The sequence below is a fragment of the Pecten maximus genome, chromosome 14 (genome assembly GCF_902652985.1).
Source record: "Pecten maximus chromosome 14, xPecMax1.1, whole genome shotgun sequence".
Taxonomy (NCBI): Eukaryota; Metazoa; Mollusca; class Bivalvia; order Pectinida; family Pectinidae; genus Pecten; species Pecten maximus.
Window position 1 is genome coordinate 28,987,225 of NC_047028.1, and position 27,367 is coordinate 29,014,591.

General features: G+C 37.0%; 1 protein-coding gene across 1 annotated transcript; it reads right to left on the reverse strand.

Annotated features, from left to right (window-relative positions):
* Positions 1–88: 88 nt before the first annotated feature.
* On the reverse strand, positions 89–27,256 carry LOC117342442 (filamin-A-like). Its single transcript, XM_033904600.1, has 20 exons — positions 26,783–27,256; positions 18,363–18,558; positions 17,933–17,998; positions 17,268–17,481; positions 15,428–15,539; positions 14,675–14,862; positions 13,925–14,080; positions 13,701–13,832; positions 12,805–12,940; positions 12,362–12,499; positions 11,850–12,023; positions 10,483–10,626; positions 9,800–9,925; positions 9,160–9,306; positions 8,541–8,645; positions 8,041–8,226; positions 6,234–6,515; positions 5,824–5,973; positions 4,677–4,844; positions 89–3,991 (listed from the first exon to the last, which is right to left on the reverse strand). Exons 1-20 carry the CDS (start codon positions 27,093–27,095, stop codon positions 3,750–3,752), a joined length of 3,375 nt encoding a protein of 1,124 aa, XP_033760491.1. The 5' UTR covers positions 27,096–27,256; the 3' UTR covers positions 89–3,749.
* Between the last annotated feature and the right edge of the window lie 111 nt (positions 27,257–27,367).

Consider the following 27,367-nt stretch of genomic DNA (forward strand, 5'->3'; position numbering starts at 1 on the left):
GTATCAATTTATATAGCAGTGTTACATTTCCAATTAAGTTATATTCGAAGATATTCGAAAAAAAAAAAAAAAAAAAAACATAAACAAATTATTGTTTTGAACAAATTTTATTACTGACGATTATTTCTAACTTTATAAAATCTTACTTTTACAACGACATTACAAACACACGGAAGTGTACATTTTTTCGTTAGTTTACAACGCACCCTGTTATCGCGGCTTTATGACAAGATTTAGGTAAATACAGGATTAATTTCTTTTGCTCATAATGTTTCTTAATTTCATTTATTAGCCAGTAGTATATATAATTTTCGTAATTTTATCGAATGGTAGAAACGTTAGAAAACAATGATAACAATATGTAAATATATACGCTGTCTTTCCATTCGTAACCCTTTCACTCCTATACATATACACTACCACTACACTACCTTCCGTCGATGAATACTTTGAGAACATTACTTATTGATATATCTTATTATTCATAGGCCGAAATTTACAATTCTTCATGTTGAAATCTAATCCTTTAACAATAGCTGCTCTATACTTATCATGATATTTCGTATTGTATATACAAGGTTTTATATAAATCGCTAATTATCTGTATGGGTGGTCGGGAGGCAAAGTGGTAACACACTTGCTTTTCACCTAGGCGGCCATGGTTCGATTCCCCAGTCGGGCGTGAAAAGGTTAAGGGTCACATGCCCAACCACGTGGGTTTTCTTACGCGCACTCAGGTTTACTCCCACACTTGATTGATTTGTTGATGGGGCTTTACGTCCTTGTTCCGGTTATATCCGAACCTAGGGCACTAATGGGGATGTGGTAGGTCGGGCACTAATGGGGATGTGGTAGGTCGGGCACTACTGGGGAGTAATTCCGCATTTTGTCATTTCCAAATGATCTAGGACCTCGCACTCCTCTATCCGGACCAACATATGCATGCGATATTAATATTATACATATACAAATACAGACTTCGGTTAAGGACAATCCATAGATTTGCGGACCTGACCTGGACAATATTTACCGAGGCCGAATTGTCCAGGTCATGTCCGTAGAACCATATATTATATGACTGTGATTTTTCCCCTTTCCTGATTGGCCAGGTCAAATGTATGCATTTCGAGGGTTGATAAATCATTATATTAATCTGAAAACAGGTCGATGTATAGGAGTGTTCGAAACTAGAGTCTGCATTTACTTCATTATATGATTTTTAATGAATTGTCCTTAAAAAGTTAAAAGAAGAAATGAATAATTAATCAACAATGCAGAAAAAATCCATCTAAACAATATCAAAGGAATATTAAACATTGTCAGAAAATATCTCAGTACCGATGACGTAATTTCCATTTTTAGCAGAAGTTATTGTAGCATTCCATTGACCTGGCAAAACCTTATATTATCTTGACGATGATGTTATGAGGTATTTCAAAGGATATAGTTGATGTCATGTGATCTCATTTAGACCAATGAGTGATGGTGTTACATACCAATCATATAATCAAAATTGATATAACTCGTCTCGCAAATGTTGTAAAATAAGTAAAGTTACAATTAATTATCTGATGTGTTGGATTTGTCTCCCTTGTGGAACTCGTCTTTGTAAAAAATGTTGTATAAAACTCTGGAATAGGAACAAGATTATTTCGTTCTCTTTCACTGCCACTTCTAGTTCAGAAAATAAGATATGATCACCACATAACGCAAAGCATACACATCATTTCAAAATACTGGCATGTCTGTATGAAAAAGCACCATGGAACGACATATTGCATATGTTCAGGGAAATCTTGAAAGCTCTAACTACATGTATGCGACTGGAATTCAAACGGTCATTTAGGTTTTTATGGAATATGCAAATAACCAATATATTATAATGGCAGTAAGAATCATGGCATTTCGTACGACATTCAAAAAATGCTTGTCGAGTCCTTTTCTCGAAAACCCTCATTACATAATAAAAATCCTACATCAACATTTCATCTTCATCGTATCTGAATTGTTCGGACAGTTTTCTCGACCTTGTTTAAATACTGCAAAATGATTTATTTTCAATTCTAGTCATAATTTCCTTTGAAGACTTCGCTCAAGTTGTCGTACGTAGTATGCATGCATGCAAGACCTAAATATCCATATGACATCGTAAAAATCATTTATGATCTCTATTAAGGGAATAACTTATTGAGAACGTAACCTCTGCTTTCTATGATGACAATGAACACCAGTGTACTACATACATGTACTTGTAAAAGTTAAAAGTTTCGAGTTTGTTTAGCTTGTACATGGTGTTAAATACGGTCTCTGTCTCTAGACCGACATACTACTTTGGTTCAGTTGACAAAGGCGGTGACCTGCGTTCAATTCCTAACGTTGGAAATAACATGGCAGGAATGCAGTTTCTGGCATCGACGAACAAGTATGCCATGTATGTGATATTAAATGATATCCTAATTTTAGTGAATATTAAAAGTTAAATCGATTTAAAGCATGTGACCTTTTCTCCCCCGAGTGATCGATTCAGGTCGATCGTTGTGAATTGGTGTCGTAAAGCGATTTTTTTCTTTGAATGATAAAATGCATTCAATATACAAATATGAAAATATGTATTCATAAACACATAAATTGTGAAAAAAATGAAATAAATATGTTCACGCACAGGCATATCTATTAGTCTCGCTTTGTATCTATTCCACAACGTCAAACATATACACTCAGCTCAGAAATGCACCATATACAGTACATTAAAATGCAGTAGATACATATAAAGATATTATTTAAGTCCTGTTTTCACTACGTTTTTATATAACATTTTGTAAACACGGGTTTTCTAACCAAGAATGATATTGCATTAACTGCTACCTGTATACAAAAAAATCAATCTGCACCAGACATGGTGGCCAAATTCGTAGAAAATCCACACGAGGTAAGAATACCATGGTATCACAGTCCCCCTATTCCACTGCGACATATGGTTACAGCCGATATAATCGGCAAATGCCTCTCCAAAGAAAACGTCGTGGTCATCGTCGTCTTGTGAAAGACAAACAACATAGTGCTTTGTGTTGAATGGCGCAATTGCTGAGCATCAATCAATGGTACGTCTGTGACTTTAAATTTCATTTAAATTGATGTCAATGATAAAATAAATAATGTTTGTAGGCAAACATAACGTATTGCGATATTTCTTGTTCAAACATATTTAGAAATGACAATGTTTACAAATACCATAAGAAAACATTTCAATGAATCAGGCTGATAAAAGGATGTTCAAATATAAACTGACGAATGATTAAACACAATGTGAGGAAGTATACCTGATGGAAATATTAATGCTAGAATCATTTAAAAAAACTTCAATCCAAACTACAGCTTTTATAATGACATACTGTAAACCGAATTATTTTCGCGAAAATTAATCGTCACGAAACGTTTCAATCGCAGGTAGAGTAGCCCTTTGAGGATTGTAAATCTCGAAAAAAGCTGTTATCCATTAAAACGCGAAATAAAGTCCCCACCAAAGACTTGGTTTACAGTAAGTTCATTTATAATGATATAAACTTCTTCTTCTTTTTTTTAAAATTCATACAGTTTATTTTACAATGATGTTTTAACATCTATACAAATATGGTTCTCTTTTGATATGGGCACATACGTCTGGTCTCCGGGGCGAAACACATTGACAGCGAAGATTCCACTGTATATAAAATCAGTGTTTTAACATCGGCTGCAGGTTGTTAAATAATCTATACTTCTTCAGTCCATTCATATCCGTTCTGCATGGTTAAAGTAATACCCTTCTCGGATTCCAGATATCCATGCAGGTCTTCACGAGTCTCAAAGATTTGAACACAAAATGGGCTTCCGTTAACATGTTGTCCTGACCACCGGACACTGACGTCATACTGACCAGGCTCGGATGGGTCATACCGACACAGAATCGTACGGTCGTTTTGTCGTTCTCGTTCCATGTCCACTTTAAAAGCACCTACAAGGAGAAAGAAAATGTCCCTGTGATTACTTGAGGATTGCATGGGGTTATTAACTTTAAAAAAATGTTATGAACTGCGAAGTTTATGGGGAAATAACCACACATGACTTTAGTAGGTGTATTAAGTTCATTTCAGAAGAAGTTGCCATTTGGCGGGAGTGAAATGAAACAATGATGGCCCCAAGTGTCAACCCCCTATAGAACCAGAATGAAACATGGGGAATATAATTGTATAAACAATAGAAATAGAGGGCAGGTGTATAATTTACTGGCTTCGTTATTTAACCAAGTCACGTTGAATATATACATTTTTGAAACGAATATAAAACAAAGTTTCATAAAGATCTCACAGTTGCATTTCAATGTCGCCGATAACACCTGATATGGTTTTTACACCGATTTCTGAGTGTAGATGCTTAACATCTTTTGTGAGTCATCTATAGGAAAATGGATGTATCACTATATACAACCAAAAGGTTAAGATGATATAGGAGAGGCAGTATAAAGTTATGCAGGATGTGGATGGTATATACATGAGGGCTTCGCTTATGTTTCCTTTATGGAGAACAAAGAAGAAACTTTTGATTCTTCAGGATGCATAATTGTTGCTTCTTCAATGACGTAATAGAACAAAGAAGATCATTTTTCAGTGAACCTTATACATATCCTTATGTGTTCATACCTCTAGGCCCTCTGATCCGTACTGCCAGCTGGCCAGCACCGGCTCCATATGTTTCCACAAGAAACTTGCTCTCAAATGATTGAATCAGTCCATCCTGTATCCCTGGACCATACACTCGGACTTTCCGTGGATCTGGAGGTTCTCCGACCGGAATACTGAACGGACTGCCTGTCAAACGGGACAATTTTATATTGTACAATAGGGATTTCTTTTCGCTTGAGATTCCCCATTATGAAAATTCGTGGCTTTTTGATATAGCACGCTAACTATCTGTAAACAAGGCTCTAGCGAAAAACTGGAATTGCTGAAGCCATGAAAACACACCATTCATAGTACTGCTTGTCACTGATAATTTTTACTGGTTGATACGGAACATCGTTAATGTTTGATTATGTAGAAGATCGCTGCTGGATAATTTGGAGCATGTAAGCTTAGTGTTTATTGAAGCAGTTTTTAATATCGTACACCAAAAGGCAGATTCAATTTTTGTTGGAATTGAGAACAAGGCTGGAGTTTCTTTGGTATTTTTTTTGTATATATATGTGTGTGTCAGTGTGTGCGTTTGTATTTTATTTACTTTCATGCACCATGAGGCAATATAACCCGAGTTTCCTATGGCCCTGATACCATGTCTGGTCCGTAGGATTATATCTCAGTACTATATTAAAACGTGGATAAAAGATAGATGGATTTACTCCAAAACACCCATTTAGTCGCATATCGATATTTTATTCCGTCAGAATATACCCTCGCTTTACACTTGACTCGACACCATATCATATTGTAAACTTTGTTTGTTTCTAGATAGATAAACATTTCATTAATGTATATGTAAGATAGGTGCTCGGTCATACCAGATTTATTTTGTCTGAACCAAAATCTTAGTGAGACCAAAAGGTGTTGATGAATTGCATGTTTTTGCATATACATGCAGTAGTACGCTCTAGTCTTACATCAGCCATAGTGTTAGGGCCAGATGAAACTCGGGCTAGATGCAACAAACGTACCAGTAAGCTCATCCTTCTTATCTGCTTTAAAACACACAAATGGAATTAACTGTCATGGTTGAAAGCATAGATAACATCATAGAAATGTATACTGTACCTGGAACATGGCATAGATAACATCATAGAAATGTATACTGTACCTGGAACATGTTCGTCATCGAATCTCACTGAGAGACTGTGTCTACACGCCTCTGTTGGAAACAGTCGTAAGGTGTATGTTCCATTCTGCTGGTCCAAGATATCACATCGAGCTGGTCGTAAAAGCCCAGACATGCCTGCCTCTACCTCGCCTATAAACATAATTAACATGAACATTTGATTTTAAAAAGTATAAAATCAAAATGAAAAAAAAAACATAAAAAAAAAAATAAAAATAAAAAATGAAAAATTTAAAAACAATTACAAAAAATGTATCTACCTACTTTTTATAGTATGCGATTCTCTTAAAGAAAAAGTTTCCTATGAAATGGTGAATCAGCTTTATGACTCAAGTCTAAGTTGCAAAACGTTTACTCACCGTATCCGGCCGCTGTTGGCAACGTTTACTCACCGTAACCGGCCACTGTTGTATCGACAATAACTCGGAGCTCTTGACCAACGAATCCGCCTTTTAACCCGCGACCTAAGACCTTGACCTTTCCCCCGGCTCCCCTGTGGGACACGGATATCTTGTAAGGAACGCCTATCAGCTTTGTTTCGGACCAGTAGATGTACATAAGGTAAGCCCCAGGGGAGGGGGCGGTGTAGTGACAGCGGTATCGGTCATACTTCAAGGCTTTCATGTCAACTGTCGGACTGGATTTCAGGCCTTGCAGTTCCACCCTTGGCACCCCTGTGTTTGTATCAAACAATGAACTAAGATATCAAACAATGTTGTAGGTTAACGGAACAAACCAAGAGACATACATATATTAAGGTTATAGTAAGCGACGAATGACGAGATTGTATTCGTTATTGTTTTCTAGGTTAGGGAATACTATGACTATCTAATTTCTTTAGGATACTGTTAGACTCTTTCACATTAATAATCATATAATGATTATAGATATTGTTCAACAGACACGACTGATATTAAATATGAAACCGTGCCATACAGCTTTCTCGTTCTACTCGTCGGTGATGTAAGGAACTTGAAGTGTGTAGTATCAACTTGAATCTAGTTATATATACATGTATTAGTGTGAAACAAGTCTAAATAAAACGACACTTGCATTTATTTCTTTATATCAATAAAAACTTGAAACGTCATCCGATACGGGTTATCGGACATATTTAGATAATAATTATGAAAACAAGAAGCCAATGGAATTTTCCATGGAAAAGTGGATGTGTCGGCTGCTAAAAAAATTCGATGTTTACAAGAGTTATTGCATAGAAACATATTTCCTATTTATAGTAACAGTATCCTTCACCTTTGAACCATGAACCAGTAAAAAGGTAATCTCATGCAAACACTTGTGGTTAGGAAGATCTGTAAAACGATTGAGTTCAACCCAAGGGAACTTGAGTTATCGCACGGAAATAAATTTCTATTATCAGTAACAGTGACCTTGACCTTTGACGTTCGGGCATGGAAAGCAATCCCCTGCAATCACTTGTGGTAAGAAAGATCTGAATGAAGTTGGAGATTAATCGGCCTAAGGGAACTTCAATAATCGCATAGAAACAAGTTTTCATATTTGTAGTAACAGTGCTTTAGACCTTTGACTTCGAATCTCAAAAGCAATCCAAAGCAATCACTTGTGGCAATGAAGATTTGCATTAAGTTTGAGTTTGATCAACCAAAGAGAACTTGAGTTATCACACGGAAACTTTTGTGAGGACGACGCCGAGACCGTCGACGCTGACATAGTGAGACCTATATGTCACCTGATTTTCACAGGCGAAACCAAAATACTAGTTGAGATTTTGCTACGCAAGAGAAGTTTAGAGACGCATTTTTAGTATTTTAGATAACCTATATCTAGCAACACTTTTTACTTAATGTCATATTCTGACAATTTCCAAAAGAAAACAAGACCAGATGTTCCGTAAGGCGTTGTTCTTCATCGACGAAACCACTCATTGAAATCTGGTTCAAATCCGCATTAAGCATTTTTTTTTTCAAATATCATTGCCTTAAAAAACCAGTGTATCATTTTCTATTAATTATATATGTATAAATGTGTGCAAACTTTTCCTGCAATAATGACAACAATCCGTCGTTGATTGACATTATTCTGACTAAATTGAATTCATGTAAAATATATAAATATTTCTAATGATACTTATGAATTAATTTCGGAAATTCGAAACGATTTCCTAATATCATATGAAATTATATATTTATCTTTTTTATACAATAATGATATACATACCTGGACCAGCCAGTTTACCATCAATCATGAATTGCATCCGAACTCCAGCACGACCTTCCTTAATTCCCTTTCCTGTGACCTTGACCTTAGTGTGGTCAATCGGAAGTATGGGTCCCGGACAGTAGGAGAGAATAGGGGACGAGTCCAGGGGGACATTTGACCAATACAAGTGTATATAGTGATCCCCTGAAAAAACGCGTGTTATGAATTATGATTGACTTTGGTAATTTCTTCCTGACACATTTTGTGTTTAAGCTATCTGATTTTCTTTGTTAGTTCAGTTCAGCGGGAACGAAATCATCGAATACGCGAGCATAACATGTTTATAGGATACACTGACTGAGTTTAAATCACATATGTAAGACATATTCTTCTTCATCAACATGACGCAAACAGATTTATGTTCATATAAACACAATTAAACTACCTCAAAAACAAAATGGTCGTAAGTAGATCACAAGTCCTGGTCAGCCATAGTGTCTTAATTGTAAAATACTCACCTTCCTCTTTGGCCTTGAAACTGACCGCTACTTCGTCCTCATCTGGTTGGTCAAGATTCACAGGCAATTTGCCGCTAGGAGCCAGCACTTCAGCATTGAAGGATCCTGGATAATAACGTAGGAAATATCACCTATTTAGAAGCTCTAAGGCGACATTTGCAGGATATTATATCCCGTGGTGGAATAGAATAAAGGGTCTACCAAATGACTGAAGCACACTTCTATCACAACGGAACTAGCATACTACTCCGGTGACAGTGATTACCAAAAGCAGTTCAGATCAGCTGCTGAAATTTTGACATTGACGATGACTGCAAATTAGAGTCATCTTGATTATCGTGGCGTTTCGTTCACAATAGAAATAAATTGATAATTTAGCAGAATATTCCAACTATGTAATTTTGTAAAAACGGACAAATATATTACTAATGTAATGAAAGACTTGCGACATCAGTCTTTACGTAAGAAAGACAACAATCTTTGATAAATCTTCGTTTTACTGAAATATGATGGACAGTCTAGTATGCCATGCTTTCCAACATTTTCTTTCTCAAATAATGTCGACTTTAATTTCTAGATTCGTGAAATTATGTTTATATTTCAATGTATGTCAATGTACCTGGACCAGCATCACTGATGTCGAAGTGGAGAACAGTGTCGGCCCCACACACCAAGGCAAGATAATCATTCTCATCCTTGTCCCCACTCAGATCGTCTTTCAGTCTCACTTTTGACCTGTCTGTAATTTTGGCTTTGAACGGACTTCCTGTAAGAATAACATATATCTTATGTGAATAATTATATCTCTTTTAATACAACATCCAAATTTATGAACTTGTTTAAGCATAGGTCTATTGCCTCCCGTACCTCCGCCAATATCACGATATTTACATTCAGTTTTTCGCTTGAGGTCTCCTCCTAAGAATCAATACTTTAGCCATATGAACATATCATTACTCCCGAGTCATAGAAAGACGAAACAGCTGTATGATGCAGTTTAATTCAAGTTTGGTTCTACTGTATCTATCTCTCAATTTACATTTAAGATTGATAATATTTCATTCTATTGCGTACAATCATATGACCACTCAACGCTGCATTGATGTAATGTCAAATACTCTCAATATATAAAAATCTTTAATTATAGTCTAATCAACAGAGTGAATGACTGTTGAAATACATGTATTTATGTATGTATTTATATGAGATAACTGTTAAGATGGAAACCGTTTTACAGAACTGACACTATCGGACCTTACCTGCAACATTCATGTCATTCCATAGCACGGTAATACTATAGACCCCCGTCTGATGAGGTGTATACGAGAATTGGTGAGCCGTGGAGCCGACTTCCTCCCACTTTGTGTTAACCTCGGTGTCTCCCACTGAAAGTGCGGCATAACATATTATCACAGATTGAATTTTCGAAAAGAACATATAGCAACTCAGATAATTAAAAATTCTTTGGATCTTAAAGTATCATGTAAGGCCATGCTAAAACATTAAAGCACATCATTGGTCTCCCTAAACTGAATATGATTTACCTGTCACGTGCTCGAAACTGTTTATAAACACGAGTTTACATGCAAAAGTAGATGTTTTGTTCAGTTCCAAAATAGAAATTAATAAAATTCGGCTGCCAGTTTACGATTTATATATAGAAAAAGGTTGTTACTTAGTAATAGTGGCGATAAAGAGAATAAATGTGTGGTGGAGTTCGGCTTGACTGAGTTAATGACATTATGGCTAGAAAATTTTTATTGGGAAATGACGGCGTAGTTAGGCGAAAATTATAAGGATGCTTAATAGACTTTTGTCTCTCTTTTTCTCTCTCGCTTTTTTCTTTACTCAATATTGTCGAAATTTGTGGACGCTTTAGCGTACAAGGATACATGCATGGTAGCTACGTCAATGGAAAATATAAAAACATGATTTGTGTTACCGCTGATGTTGACGACGATGTTTCCTCCAAGGTCCCCTGTGTTTACGATGAACCTGGACTCCTTCCCACTCAGGCCTCGGGAGATACCCTCTCCGGTCACCGTTATCTGACCAGGGTCCACGACATCCACTAATTTCGGACATCCTGTATGACATCGCAGTTAATTTTCGTCTTATTGCAACGTTGATGAGTTATGTGAATATCATGCTGATTATCGAAATCAGTAGGAAATAATTTTTCATAGTTTACTTCATTATTGAATAATCAAAACTCTAATAGAGGAAAGAGAATGTGTTATTAGCCTAATTCATGTCAGGTTTAGGCAATATCGACTAATTTGATTCATTTCTGCCATTTATATGAGCCATAACAGACAGAACACCATGTATAGCCCTGATTACTGTAGATATAGGATTCAATAAGAAGAACAATTTCATTATCCATGTGATTATAAATGACTGTGTTATTTACCATTCAAATAACCATGATTCTTTATTTATCAGTAACGTAATTGGTAGTGCATCTAATAGCCTTTCAAGACTTGCAAGAAATTTCTGAACCTCCTCACATTTTCAGAGGATATGCACAATTGTCTCCCTTCCTTTGTTACAAAAAATACAGTTATGACGGTTAAATTATCCTAATGTATACGCGTTAGAGTTACCATGCTCCCTCTCACTCACCTTTCCTCCCAGTCTCTCTCACCCTCTCTTCCCGTCTCTCAGTCATTCACCCTCCCTCTTTCCCCCCTCCCATCCTGTCCTTTACACTCACTTACTCTCTCAACCTCCCTTTCCCTCAATCTCACCTCCCTCACTCACCAACATCCTCTCTTACTCACACCCTCCCTCTTACTCATCCTCCGTCTTACCCATTCTCTCACTCATCCTCACTCTTACTCACCCTTTCACCCACCATTTCTCCCCTTACTCACCCTCCCTCCCTCCCTCTTACTAACCCTTCTCTTACTCATCCGTGACTCTCTTACCCTCACTCTCCTTCTCTTTAACTTACCCTCTGCATCACCCTCTCTTCCCGTCTCTCTCAGTCATTCATCCTCCTTTGCTCTCTCCCTCTCACTCACCCTTCCCCTCCTCATACGCTCTCTCTCACACTCAACCTCTCATTCATCCTCTCTTTAAGCCACTCTCTTTCACACTCAGTCTCTCTCTAACTGTAACTTAATAAATGTCAAGTTATGGCGATTATTTCTAAGGGTGTCTTCATTCAAACAGCTGTTTTAAATACTTGCTACGGTACGCTGTGTTTTTATTTATTTATTTTTACAGCGATTGCGAAAGTAAGTTACTATCATATCAATTTAATTAGCCCTGTCGACCTAGATTGAAGCTCTTTAAGGTTCTTACCTGTAATGGTTGTGCCATTGAAGGCAGCTTTTAGAAAGAAGGATCCCGGACATGAGGGGGTGAACGTGATAGACCAATTCCCGTCTTCCTGCTTGGCAATGTCACATAATGTTTGCTTACCAAGATGTGTTACCTCCGCTGTGACCTTCCCCGTTCCAGCGTTGCTTACATCAACTGAGGAAAGATACCATCCACATCATTACCATATACTATTTTGTGTATCTAGTTCCGTTGTTTCCACCCCGGTTCTTAGCTTGAAAACGTTACATGCCCGGATTTTATGTACATGTCAATGTAGATATTAATTGTACTTCTGCTAATCAGATTCAAATCAAATTATCCAGAATGTTATAGCTAGCGGCAAATTATTTCTTAAACAACGGCCACACAATCACTGATGGCACAGGACAATTTCAACCCTACATTGACCCCCACCCCACCCCCACCAAAACACTATAGCAGTTGATACACCTGCCCAAAACGCCCCACATGCTACAACTTCGTCACCTCACCATGACACGACACTACTTCGTCCACAACTCCTCGTCCCTGCACGGAAAGCCAAACTTTCTGCGGGTCAGATACATCAAAGTTCACCGGTGAGTTGGGAACTTCTTCCCCGTCCATGTAAGCCCTGACCATCCAAAGTCCTACACAGTTCAAGACAGCAAAAACAAAATTATTGTTCTAAAAAATATGCAAATATATATTGGGTTGTCTCTAGAATTGCTGTCCGATTTATTAAGATATGTCCTCGCGTTACGTTATAAAGAAAGTGATGTTTTGATACTTCTCCACTTTCGATGAGAAGTAATTGCACCAATGTAATACCGCTATGTAATTCATATATACTTTACTTCTTTTTCTTCCAAAATTACAAACTTTTACTTCTCTTTATTTCGAACATTCGATTAAAATGCAAGTGTGACAATAGCCAACTGTATTATTATCTTACCGACATGTTTCGGACGGAAGTTAGCCACATAAAGCTCGTCCTTTTGGTTTTCCTCCGCTGGAAGAGCATATACCTGTCCGGACGGTGAGTGACTCTCCAGCGAGATAACACCATATTTGGTATCATTGACCTCTACCTAAAACATTGTTATATTATGTACCAACGATATAAACACGTTTATTCTATGAATATAATTTTATTGACGGTGGCCTTTAACCGTTCAAATATTGTCGAGCTTTTCCATAGCTATCAGACGACTGACCATCCAATTCTGCAATACAGCTTGCATTATTTTTCTTTACAAAACATTGCCGAAACTAAGGGAAGAACCCCTTTGTGTCGTCCGAGAGGACAATTTTTGCCACTGTACTTGTAGGATCCCAGAGTTTCTGCATGCCTTTTCTATTTAGCATTATCGAAGAGACTTGTTGTTGTGTATTCCCAGGTGCAAAACTTTTCATTTCAAAATATTTAATTGGTATAATTTTTGATGAAAGTAGTATACATTAGTACATTAACATAAGAGATTACGCCTAGGTGAAAGTTCGTTACCACTGTGACACCCAACCACCCGAACGCTTTGTTTCCTTCCGTTGATGTTCTTACAGAAAAAAAATAGAATCCCCATACACGAAAATAAAATCCTACAATTTTATAAATGGTTTTTATAATGGCTTTGAAATATGTCGGAAAAAAATATCTGGTTAGACTTATACCCGTTCTCTGTATGCAAGCCTTATAAAACATTACTTGTGACTTTTCCTAGATTACTACAAACACTAAAAACAACCATAAAATTTTATTCATCTCCTTCCACTAGCAGCCGAACTTTGCCTATTACTGACTAAATCGAACAGATCTACATTGTGGGAACGAAGATGGGTTGTAAGAAATACCTGTATTTGCTGTGTGCTGCCAACAGTACATTCTGTGGAAGTGGTCAGTACTCGGACCTTGGACATGTCAGCCTTCACAGCAAATTTAACTGGACATCCAGTGACCATAACTTTGTTGTAGCTTACAGATATCTACAACGGTAAACATCATAGTTAGGATGTGATAAAGAGAAGTTCTGTCTTGTCAAGTGATACAAATACATGTTCCTGGTATTTCACTTTACCTGGTATTCCCCAACCTCCCGCGGTGTAAATCTGCAGTTTGCTTTAAGTAGTTTCCATTGGACATCGGTATCAATACGACTCTTCGGACCTTTGACCTCCACCTCCACTTTATCTGTTTTGACTGCCCGGTCCATTGCCTCCACGCTGAACGATGTCTGTTTAGGAATACATTTAAAACCATTTATAAGTATAACATATGAAACATACTTGTTAGAGTGTATATAAATGAATGCATCATGGATATGTCCATCTGAACTGCAACAGGCCCTTTGGACCTCTCAAAAAGGACAATAACATTAACCTTTGTGTCTTAGTCCTTCCTTTAAATGAAGTTTCAGGCCATCGAAAATGATTTTTTTTGTTTATAACTTAAACCAATCGTTGACGGGCGTATTCTTTATTTATTTTTTAGGGGGGGGGGGGGGGGGGAGGGGGATTGGAGGGTTGAAGAGGGAAAGAGCTGACGGATGGTGGACGGATATAAGCTAGCTCCCATTATGTGTCCCTTGAAATTCGACTTTCGTATAAATGTGAGCAATGACATATCATATAATGTGAAATTGGAATAGCTTACCGACATAATAAGGTCGTTAGGGGATATTGCTTAATCCTATGACCAATACAACTTAGCCGTGAAGTGAAATTTCACTGAAACATCTTGAAAGCACAATGGTATAACACGCATAACTATTAATTTGGTCCATGATGAAATATGGCCCTAAATTGTACGAATGACCAGGTAGACTTACCTGTATTCCCGTCTTGGTGTTGTTGAGACTAGCTGTGACCTTGACCTTGTCCTTGTCACGTTTTGGCGGGGTCACTTGTTGAAACCTGGCGACGTAGGCCATCATTGTGAGATGGTCAAGGCTCGGATCGGACATCTCACTAGCTTTAAGTAGGGGCTCAACTCCGAGCTCTTTACCGCCATCGAGGGCTGATATTAAATAGAAGAAATAAAGTAGCATCTTAATTTCTTTGAGAAGTATAATTATTTGCTAACACAATTTCAATTTAGTTGGTACATCCATTCATAGTTTCAACCGATGCAGATGGTTTCGTGGTATAAATACTTTTGCAAGAGTACTTATGGAGACAAACAGTACTCTTGTGTTTCAACTTCAAGTTAATTTTCTCCGCAAACCTACAAAGCAAACACTTCATATCAATGAGTATCCAGCATGTTAAACACTTGCAATGGTTTTCATTCAAAACAAAACTATTCTTATTGTAGTTTGTATTAATATGAACTGTCTTTATATATTACAAATGGTCATTATAAATGACAGACGACGTAGGCAATATGTGATTGCCTGCAAAACTTTTTATAACAATTTTAAGTAATGCAGAGAGAAAATGGAATATTGATAGATATATAATTCGCTATTGTTACACCATTTGTTTATTTCAGTTTTACTTCACGTCACATTGCTTTAGATTATACGTCATTCTTGTGTGTCCATATCGTGACGTTGTCATGCAGATCTTTATAAATTCTTTACCTTTCTGCCAGTTACCCACGTGATCACTAAGGTCAAGGTCGGGCCAGCCTGGGATTTCTCCTCCAAGTGAATGGACAATGGAACAAACATGGCGACCATCATTCCAATCAGTCTGTATAAAAAGAGGAATGTGGAAACATAGAAAAAATCTTGATGAATGAAATGGTTTTTTTTTTAGATATCAATGATTTGATTTGCAGTTATTTTCACGTGTTTATTTCAAATGTGTGTCGTTTCCATTATGGCGTGACGTCACAACCTTGTGACGACCAACATAGCAAGTGAGTATGCAAGTAGTCATTTCATGCAGAATATGTTAAGAATACTTGTAATTTACTGTAAAATTATAAGATGTTACGCCACCGACGGGCATAAACACCATGTCACAAAAAATAAATGCATTAAATAGCACCGAGGTGTTAAAATGCATCAAAATACATAAATACCAACAAGTCAATAACAAATATTACACCATCCCGAAAATGGTCGCTTATAAAATCCAACGTTAGGAATCAAATATTGAGATGACATATGACGGAATTTCTTGTCGATTGATTAATGACATAATCACTTTGAATTTTAAATAATAAAAAGAGATGCTCAAACAGAATTATGAAACATGGAACTTTTGCTATGGTTTAAAAACAGTATATCTTGTTTTCAATAAATCACAATAACTATTGTAACTAGATGTAACACTTTGACATGTAATGCATGTGCGTTTTAAAATATAAACTTTAAATAAGATCATAAGCCACAAAATATCAAATGCAACGTTAATGAATTGTATCATTTACTCATTCATTTGTCTTTGAAACATATAAGAAACAGAAGTCTTCTGTTTGCATTAATCCCGAGGGTATACGAGTTCTATTAAAACTAATTTTCAGTGTGACTTTTCAGCTGATTAGCAAGAGAGGCGTTTGGATGTGTTACGGATTATAAGACTCTATCATATGTGGTCATGTAGGATAGGGATATTCCACCCGAGGGGTCACAAAATGTGGTAAAACCCGAGGCTCCGCCGAGGTTTTTACCACATTTTGTGACCCAGAGGGTGAAATATCCCTATCCTACATGAATCACATATGATTGAGTATTTTTCTCTCATTCCCCAACCTAAAATATGCAAAAATAGGCACTATCTGTCGATAGCTTTCTCAGATAGACGCCATTTTTTCTCAATCCAAACTTTTTTTCTACTGCATATAATAAAAAAAAACAGCGCCAATCGATTTACCATACCCCAAATATGCAAACGGCGTTTGCTGTTCTAAAAACGAAGGAAACCATTCATTTCCACAGTCTAACGTTGTTTCAGCAGCCCTGTCATTGCAAGCGAAGCCAAATCACTTGATGTCGGCCAAGCTAGTGTGTCCTTTCGCGTGAAAATATAGTTCCATGTTTTATTAATAAAAAACAATAAATTGAATCAAGATATGTAATCAGATAATATTTTTTTTATTTATGATATAAATTAAGTAAAAAAAAACACGTTCTTTTATTGTGTTTACAAATCTATAGATATATCTACTTTCGGTTCGGCGACCTACTTTTGTATCATTGCGCGCGTGTGGCTATCCTACACCGGAAGCGAGGTAATACACACAAAGCAAGCATGGGTGTATTTACCTGGACAGACCAGTATGATACCGGTAGGGATGAGAGAAAACACGCTCTCTGTAATGTCATTTGTAAAACTGAAATTCTACGACTTCCAAGTGATAGCATGGTGTCCACTTAGGAAGCGCGCGGTCGCTTGATCGTGCCCCAGTGCAGACAGGGTCTCTAAAAATTGCCAAAACTGGTAGCACTCTTAAAATGTAGTCCTCTTACGTACCGTGAGGTTGGTGATGGCGGTTGTTCGTAGTTGTTTGCACACCCAGTTTAGCGTGTCATAATAACCAGGTGAGTCGACCTTGACAAAGTAGGACAGGTAGGTCATGGCCGACAGCTCGTCAAGGTCACCACTGGCAAAGTTTTCAGGGGAGATAACCCGCGGTATGTTAAGTTTTTCTTTGGCGAGTAGCATGGCACTGCGACAATTCTCTACCCTGAAATCGTGTCCACAAATTCATATAAATCTGCCGTATAATCATATAAATGAAATCGTAAAATGCCTGCTTGACTATAAATACTAAAACTTATGTTTGTTTAACGTCTCATTATGGATTAAGATAACATAGACATTCATTTTGGCAGTTTCTTGCCGAGGGTCATGAAATCCAAAATTAAGTCTTTTTGCTCACGCCTTGTTTCTCCTACCAGCGTTGATATTCTTTGCATTAGCTACTATTAATTGAAAAGAACGACAACTCTGGCTAAAAATATCATCTTGTTATGTCAATATATGTATTTTAAAATATTTTCATGCGCGTTTTCCATCTGAATCAAACTTCGGTTGCCTGATATTCACGGCGCATGCTTAGCTCGACATCTAAGCTGTAATTAACCAATGAAAATATCTGTTTTAGTTGATTAATATGTATTAAAGCAGCCTCTTACTTGTTCTTGCTGTGTAGTTTTCTCCAGTCTGGACTTGTTCCTGGCTTGAGTCGTTCTATTAAGGCGCTGAAAATGATATATTATACATGAACTATTGGATTTTTAAGTATATATAGAAAATTAATTTCTGTTGGTCTAACAGAGCTGTTTTCTTTTTGGCGTGATAGTTTGACGTTACGTTTCTTAAACAAAACAGCTTTATGATAAAGTTTAAATAATTTTAGGTCTACTGTATTGAATTCTTCAAACTGGCACTATCCCTGTCGCACGAGTTAACCACGAAACCAATGGAAATGATTCTGCAATTAACCCTTCTCTACATTTGTATATGTACATCTTTGCTTGGCATTTGTTTTCGCGCTATATTTAATTACCGGGAAAAAAGCGAAATTAAATCTCCCATGAATATTATCAACTATACAGTGCTTACTGAAGTGCTATCCCGTCTTCCCAATCTTTGTTGAAATTGTTGATTTCCAAGTCCGGGATGGCTAACCGGAACCAGTTCATCATCAGTTTTTTTGGCGGAGACTTGGTTTTCCGGTTGGATATCTGATACCGTACAATGAGATGCCATATCAAACCAAGGATGAGTTTAACGTTTCCGTTGACGACGTCCTCGTTACCTGTAATTTGTTGGTAAAGATCAGTCACAGGTATTGAAATATGAATATAATGTGAAACTTCAATACATAGAGACACGACGAGAGATTATAGTTAAATTAGTTATACATGTAACTACAGAAATATATTCTAGATAATATTAAAGGGGAGGTGACCCAGGTGTTCCTAGAGTGTAAGCGTTCCTAATAACACATGTATATTGGAGAATCAGTCATGATGTTTGTTCCATGGGGACATTACGTCGAATTAATAGAGTCAAGATGTCATACTATCCCAATAGTAGATTGCTTTCACTCAAATAGAAAACCCTGACTTAGTACGAAGTTCATTTGATCAAAATGTCTTTGTCTTCATTCCTTTGGTGACTATCAATGCGTGTTTCTACTTGGCGGCGTCTACAATTGTACGTCTACGGCTAAAAGGCCCACTAATACTTACGTGCAATACTCTGCAATACTCTATTGAAATACAATTGAAACGCGGCCTGCTTAAGGGCAATAAGCTTATACAAGTATATTTACATAATCATTTTTCAATTGTATTTTATGTAGGGGTTTGGGTGCCGTATTGCATTTAGAATTTGTTCCGTTTTCAGGGGTTTAACGTCCTCGCAACAGCCATGTCCATATGATGACGGGTGTCAGGGAGACACCAACAGCCAGGGTTATATGATGACGGGTGTCAGGGAGACACCAACAGCCAGGGTTATATGAGGACGGGTGTCAGGGAGACACCAACAGCTAGGGTTATATGAGGACGGGTGTCAGGGAGACACCAACAGCCAGTGTTATTTGAGGAAGGGTGTCAGGGAGACACAAACAGCCAGGGTTATATGAGGACGGGTGTCAGGGAGACACCAACAGCCAGGGTCATATGAGGACGGGTGTCAGGGTGACACCAACAGCCAGAGTCATATGAGAACGGGTGTCAGGGTGACACCAACAGCCAGGGTTATATGAGAACGGGTGTCAGGGTGACACCAACAGCCAGGGTTATATGAGGACGGGTGTCAGGGTGACACCAACAGCCAGGGTCATATGAGAACGGGTGTCAGGGTGACACCAACAGCCAGGGTTATATGAGGACGGGTGTCAGGGTGACACCAACAGCCAGGGTCATATGAGAACGGGTGTCAGGGTGACACCAACAGCCAGGGTTATATGAGGACGGGTGTCAGGGTGACACCAACAGCCAGGGTCATATGAGAACGGGTGTCAGGGTGACACCAACAGCCAGGGTTATATGAGGACGGGTGTCAAGGAGACATCTATAGAAGAAAACAAAGCAAAGAAAGACAGAAGAGTGAGGAAAGAAAGGAAAGATTTACGATATTAAGTGTTGCAATGGTGGGGGGGGGGGGGGGGGGGGGGGGGGGTTGCTTAGATCTATTTTGGTCTCTCGAACTACATTACCCTTCTGTATTTCTGTATGTAGGAGAAATAGACTCTAGTATTTTATGTGTTAGAATTCGGAATTGACCGTCACTTTCGTCAAAAATATATCAGTATTAATCTAAATTTCTCGAGCATAATACAGTGCAATATCGGATGACAAGGCGTTTTAAAGATAAAAGTCGGATTATTTGTTACATTCAAAATGATAAGTTTTCCCGTGGCTGTTGTTTTCAAGCCATATCAGTCCTGTTTCTAATATTTAAGGATCATCTAAATGGAAGAGGAACTGTAGGAGCCTATTTACGCTATTCGGCCCAGATTTCAGAGAAATTACTCAATAAATTCCTAGTATGCATCATGTCTCATCATAGACCTTGCCGTTGTCATGCAATTTTAAAACAATTAGAAGAGGACATTTTGGCAAAATGTGCGAAAAATGCATATTTCGGGACCTATATTGCTCCAAACAACCATGCCGGTATGTTTACAAATATCTATAGAAACAATAAAAAAGTGGCATTTATTTTACAAAATATGTCTCTATAAACGGCAAATGGCGGTTTAATTAAAACATCACATTCTCTTTCTTGAAGGAACAGGAAAAAAACCCCTTATCGAGAAGGAATCATTTGTGACGTCATAAAATAAACATGCTGTTCGGTACTAGTGTGTGCAAGTCTCATTGAGCAAATAAAAATCTCCACCAAAGCCCATGTTTGCTGGTTGGTAGAGTAATGTAATCAGGAACGGTCCAAGGCAACTACGGGTCTTATCATGATAATTATCTCGGGTCATCTTTTGGGAGGACATTTCAAAACAGACAAGAATGTATACCCTTAACCGTCCGCCATCATTTAAAGTCCAACAAACAAGAAACCTACCGATCATAACGTCATTTGAACATACTTTATTTTGAAAAAAGACACATGGGAAAAAAAGAAAAGAAAATGTAAAAAAAAAAAAATTAATAAATAAATGAATAGATAAATAAAATAATAAATAAATAAAATAATAAATAAAACAAAATAAACAAGAAATATCTTTAAAAAAGATAAACAGTATATTTTTAATGCTTGTGTTTATAACTGCCGGTAAAATAAATCAATCAATTAATTCAATCATAACTTTGTTTCGGTTTTAACTGCATATCTGCATTTTGTATTTACCGCTTCATTGACCAATCACATTCTTCATCTTGACCAGTAACGCCACCTGTTGCGTCATATCCGGGGTCATAAGAATATTATACGGCCTTGCCGAAAAAGTGAATAAATAAATATAGAAAGAAAGAAAGAAAATAAATAAATAAATAAGCCAATCGGTCTCGACTACTTGGGTTGTGTAATCTCAATCTAAACATATCCAGTTCGCTATTTTTGTCAGATAAAAGATAATAAACCGTCCCCAGTAGGTATGTCTCCGCGACTCTGAAGTCCAACTGTCAAGTGGTTTCTCAGAAAAGCAAATGACGTATATTACATGAAAACAACACGACTGGAGTGGCTCCCTCGCCATATTTATATCATACTTTCCAGATTACAGCGGAGTGTTGACCTACTTTTGACGTTGCACGCTACCAGGAAGTTAAAACCATTTGCACTACATTCGGCTGGCATTCATGTCAGCGTGTAGATAAAACAATCTTCAATAAGTACAAATTTTCAAAATTCTTTATTGTAGGAAGGGACTTCCTCGGAACTGCCAGGATCATATGAGGACGGGTGTCCTTTAGGGTGTATTAATGGCCAAGGTCATATGTGGGTGATTGTCAAGGAGAACGGGTAATACGAAGATTAGAGTCTTTTGTGGGGTACCAATAACCAGGGTCATATGGGACAGGATGTCAGAGAGGCCAACTGTAACATCCCCCCCCCCCCCCCCCACCCCCCCACCCCCACCCCGATCTCCTCCCTTTATTACGTTATTCGTAAGAGATTACTTGTTTTCGATTTTTCCTTATTTCACATTTTCTAAATCCAAGTATTCTTTCTGTTTCCCTTGACCATGACACATGTTTCGCCTTAGCATTGAGCGTTTCACTCTCGTGAGTAAGGTTGGGGGTCTCTCCTTTTACTTATACAAACCAGAGTAAGTAAAATCGGTATCCTTTGCTATCTATCTTGTATCACGCTACCGAGTCTAGGTGTAGCATTTCATTTGGAGTGCACTTCGTTCATGGAAACTTCTCGTAGATAACATTATTGTGTTGATAGGTCATAAAGCAATACCTAACGAGACAAATCCTATTAATAATGTATTAATACGGGGTAATGTCATATCTACTGCCATCGTGGTATAGGTAACGGTTATTTACTGACCTTGGTCAATGGTTACTGACCTTTATCACGGTATCGACTGATGTAAACAAACAAACAATAAAAAAAGGACTAATAAATAAATAAATAATCATTAAAAACACACACAAAAAAACAAAGATTAATAGATAAATAAACAAATAAATAAATAAATACTAACAAATAATAAAAATAAATAAAAACATATGAATGGATTAATAAAAAGATAAATAACTAGCAGCTACCATCGCTATACACATTACATGACAGATAAATGGCTAATATCTTAAGACATAAAATATAATTGGCTTAGAGCAGAAAAACTAGTGGTTCTTTGTCTTTCTTAAAGGGACAAGTTAATCAAACATGGTTTTTATAATTCTAGCAGAATTGAAAATATCTATCCAGATTATCCGGCAAAATCCGCAGCAACAGATGTTATAGTAATCATCCACATAGCCAATGTCCAGTATGAATATTTTAGTTTCGGAAAAACTCGCGCCAAATATAAAAAATAAACAAACTTTACTAAATTGTCCCTTCAACAATTTATAACTTAAATGTTGAGATGCTGATCATAATAATTACCGTGTATATTAACTACGCAATACGATATCTCCCGCCCCTCGATATCGGGTGTGTATGGGGTATGCAGTCTATCTATGTTCTAATCACACACGGACACTGGACCTTTTAACGTATAAAATAAGACACTTGAGATAGTTTCTAGAAACCTCCTACTGACAATAAGTTGGGTCAAGTACATTTTTCCACGCAACTCCTAAGTAAGGATAGACCTGGCTTTATTTTCGGTTTCTTTATTCCCAAGAGCCATCCGACTAAATGGTTAGATGTAAAAAAAAAAACATGTATCATTTGACGGGGAAAGCTCTGTCGATCAGAGTGCCGGCCACGTAACTTCAGGTGAAGATCCGAGGTGTGTGGTTGATCGCCCCCCTACCCGTGTCGGTTTGTGTTTTTCAAAGCTGAGAAGCAAGCCGGCTTGTACTGTCGTGGTTGTGTCCTTGGGCAAGAAACTTTACCCTTATAGCTCTGAATGGCACGCGGTGGGCCTCACATATATTTTTCAGTGAGGTAGCCACAAACAACTATAATTAGATCCCGCCTAAATATGACACTGACAGGTCACGGGACGATAAAGTCAGCATACAAACTTCAGTTCCTAGTTCTTTATTTCCGAGAGTCACCCGGCTCATAGGTTAGATGTCAAACAATTGAATCATTTGATACGTGTAATAAATATTATTAAACAAATTCTTTATTAAAGTGGAAAGTTGGCTACAAAGTAAATGTTTTCCATATCAGACATTGGATTCCTTACATGTACATTTCTCGTGGCACAATATCAATATAATTTTAATAAAATATGAAATAATGAGCAATAAACTTTCATAGAAACCTGATGACAGCCTGAATTGAATAACCCTCTTTAATGGCTCTTAATAAATATAAATTTAACATGTAGGCATTATTGATACCATGTATTTACAATAAAACAATATTCCTAGTAGAATAAACAAACGTTAACAGTAATATTAACAGAACAAACGTAACTTGTAATAATCTATCTATATTTATACATACATTTTATATAACCATCAAAGTGTCGATATATATGATATAGGATAGTCTGATCAGAGAACCTGGGCAGACTTGGTGTATTATAGGACTCCAGGTAGACTCTGAGTATAGTTGGGTGTAACCTTTTGTCTACACTCAACTGTACTTACTTAGATAACATAATTCGTTTACGTCATTGATACTAATAGCCTCGTTAACTTAGAAGTATTGGGAGTTCTGTGATAGAATCGCTTGCTATATCTACATCTCAGGTTTTGTTATAATGGTAAGTTAAGGATGAAGTTAAATTAATCTTATTTATCATCAGAGACAATGCGAGTACATGATCTATATGAAATTTACGCTAATTACATGGCCTCCTTTTGTTCGCGAAAATGCCCCCACACGTATTATTTTGATATCTTGAACTACAAGCGAAAGTGGATCGATCTCGAAAATTAATCCCATGCTTATAGTTTACATATTGCAATCGCGAAATTAACCCCCCGCGAAAATAATCACGTTTACAGTAAGGCATTTGTACTTTGTATCTAGAGATTTACATACAGAATGTAAGTAAAACTGCCAACAAAAATATCAACAATGCGCTGGGACAAATTACAAATATTTAAACAATAAATACGTAATGTCGATATTCAGGAAAACATTTTTTTTCTACTTTGATCTGCAACATGTTAGTGTGTTTTAAGAAATTTACCACTGGATTTGAAAAGCATACCAAGATATTTGAATTCGTCCACTATCTCTAAATGCCACACTTCGTTATTTTTAAGTTTCTATCCTAAGTACGAATAGAAATGTCTCCAAAGGGCACACGCCATTCCAACACAAATACTCAAAATCCTCATACATGTAACTACATGTGTAGAACCCCAGGTCTTGCGGGTAAGCAAAGAAAAAAGTTTGTTTCTATCTCAATCAAAAGTTCCCAAACCCGAATATTGACGGAATTCAGCGAGATGTAAAATATCAAGCAACTAACATCAATTCTGAGTTTTGGAAAAAACTTCATTATTAAGGAATATTCCGATAAACATGTAACTAGACAATGAAAAAACTCATGAATGGATTTATTAATTTAGGTTTTCAACAGAGATACCAAACCTTTAGGGACTATTGAATGGTAGATGTTATCTGTACAAAAATGGCCAGGTGGACTGGCCGATACGATCAAGTCTAGAGATTTATGGACGTTAATCAAAAGACCTCGGGCAATACATATGGCCGTTGAAGAATGTATTGTTCGCGACTGTCAACAAATGATAGACTTTAAGATTTCAATCTAATACAACGATCATCTGGTTTTATTTGTATCATTATGTTATATCAAACAAACAAAAAATTAATCTTAAACGATTTCGTTCTCGTGTTTATGTAACACTAAATTTACTTAAATAAGTTTGTTTATTTCACACAAATCGAGGCCCTGGAATGAATTTAACAGTTCAATAAATTCAATAGTACAACATTTATGCTTCTGAAAGGTTAAGTAACTCGAAAAATAAACCTGCTTACGAATGTATTTTCATTGTTTATCGTCTATATATGTAGCGACAGTTTACGAGGAATATCTTCTCATCACCGGGATAATAACGTAACGTCATGTATATATGACGTCATAATAGTGACATTACTTCTGCTCTATATTCTTTATTGAACTTATAATTTAATTTTGTATGAAACACGCATTTTCATTGGCTGAAATAATTTTGTTATACCTCCATAACAAAATTTTTGACGTTGCGAAATGTAACGTCATTTTTGATTGGCTGATGACGTTGCGTAATCATTTATCACAGAAAAGAGTTCGCCAAAGAAAGTGAAATATGTTGGTGTGTATAAGACGAAATTAAATTATAAGAATTAGCATAAATTATTTTTTCTGTTATACAGTCATAACATAAAAAAAAACTGGAGTGTACTCTCTTCATAAACCGCTTCGCGGTTTATTTAGAGTACACTCCAGTTTTTTCTGTTATGACTGTATAACAGAAAAACGTATTTATGTTAATCCTTAATTGTATGGCTTATTGTCTATATTATATAACAACTGTTTATATTTTTGTTTTGTTTGTAGTTTTGCGATGAAAGTGACATAACGCCTGCTTTATTAGTTTTATTGAACTTAATATGGGAGAATGCCTATGATATGTATAAAACAGATTATATTTTTCTCCGTTTGTAGTTTTGCGACGAAGACATCGTAATAGGCAAGCTTTATTTCGTCGCGCATTCCTTTCATGATTGAGTTTTAAATTGAAAATCACGAGCTTGCATTTTAATGAGTTTGGTATGAGTCGGCCTGGGGTCAGAACTGAAAGATCAAGAACCAAAAACAATTTAAGTCATCACTAAGGGGGAATGTTTTGAAGGAAGGCCATGCTTAGGAAGATCCCGGAATATAATACCGGAAGTGAGGATATGGATTCTGTTGTTGTATAAGATAGCTATATTTTCTCACACTTCACAACTTAAGTTATTTATATCACAAACAGCTAGAAGGTATCATAAAATCTTTCATAGTCACGACCACACGACACCAGTTACAAATGAAGTTTAAAAATTGAATGTGGTTAATAAAATCACAGGCAGGGTAAAGTAGAAAAATAATTACCACAGCTTGGAATAAAGATATGGCACGCGAGTATCTCAAGAGAGTAAATATCGGTAATAATTTACAAATAATACGAGGCCACAGACAGCTCATAATCGCATTCTACCTTACATACATGTAGAATATAACAAAGACATTCTACTACAACGAAACACAGAAATCATAATTATATTTTAAACTATTCGCAATAAAAGTGTTCATTTTAACAAATGCACATAAATCCATTGACAGCAAAGCTAACATATTAAATTCCCCTCATATATAAATTTCTGTTATCATTTTAACTGCAGACGTGCACATTTATGATATCGGTGCAACATACCTATGTTGACGAGTTTAACGTTGTCCTCTGTAATGGCGGTCAAGGCCAAAGAGACATTTGCCAGCCGCTGAATCTGACCCTGTGGTTTACTGTAGACTCGCCCAATCTTCTTGAGTTGGAGGGTCTCCACCAAGGCAACAAGGTGTACCCCATCACACAAGTCTGTCCTTAAGTCCGTGAGGGAACGACCACTATACTGACTTAACTGTTCATTAACCCAGTTCGTAAATGTAGATTGCTGGATGTCCACCCAGCGGTCGGATCCCGGGGGGTTGGGAACCACCCCGTTAGACAGAGTCTCTTTCGTACTCATTGTTCCTTCAGAGATCGTCCATTGCTACTTCAATCTAAGCAGGTATAGTGTTGTATACAGGTAGCTCCCTATTGATTCTACCTTATCACACAGGTGTAACATTCAGGTGTAAATACAGGTGTAGCAGTTTTAGACGGAGTGTGTACGAACTGGCTGCTGAAATTTATCGCTCTATGCATTCATTGATTACATTCCTGGCCGATAACGGATCTTACGGTAGGCACAGTAGGACGCGGGACAACTCGGATCTATATGTGGTTTATCGCCTTCGT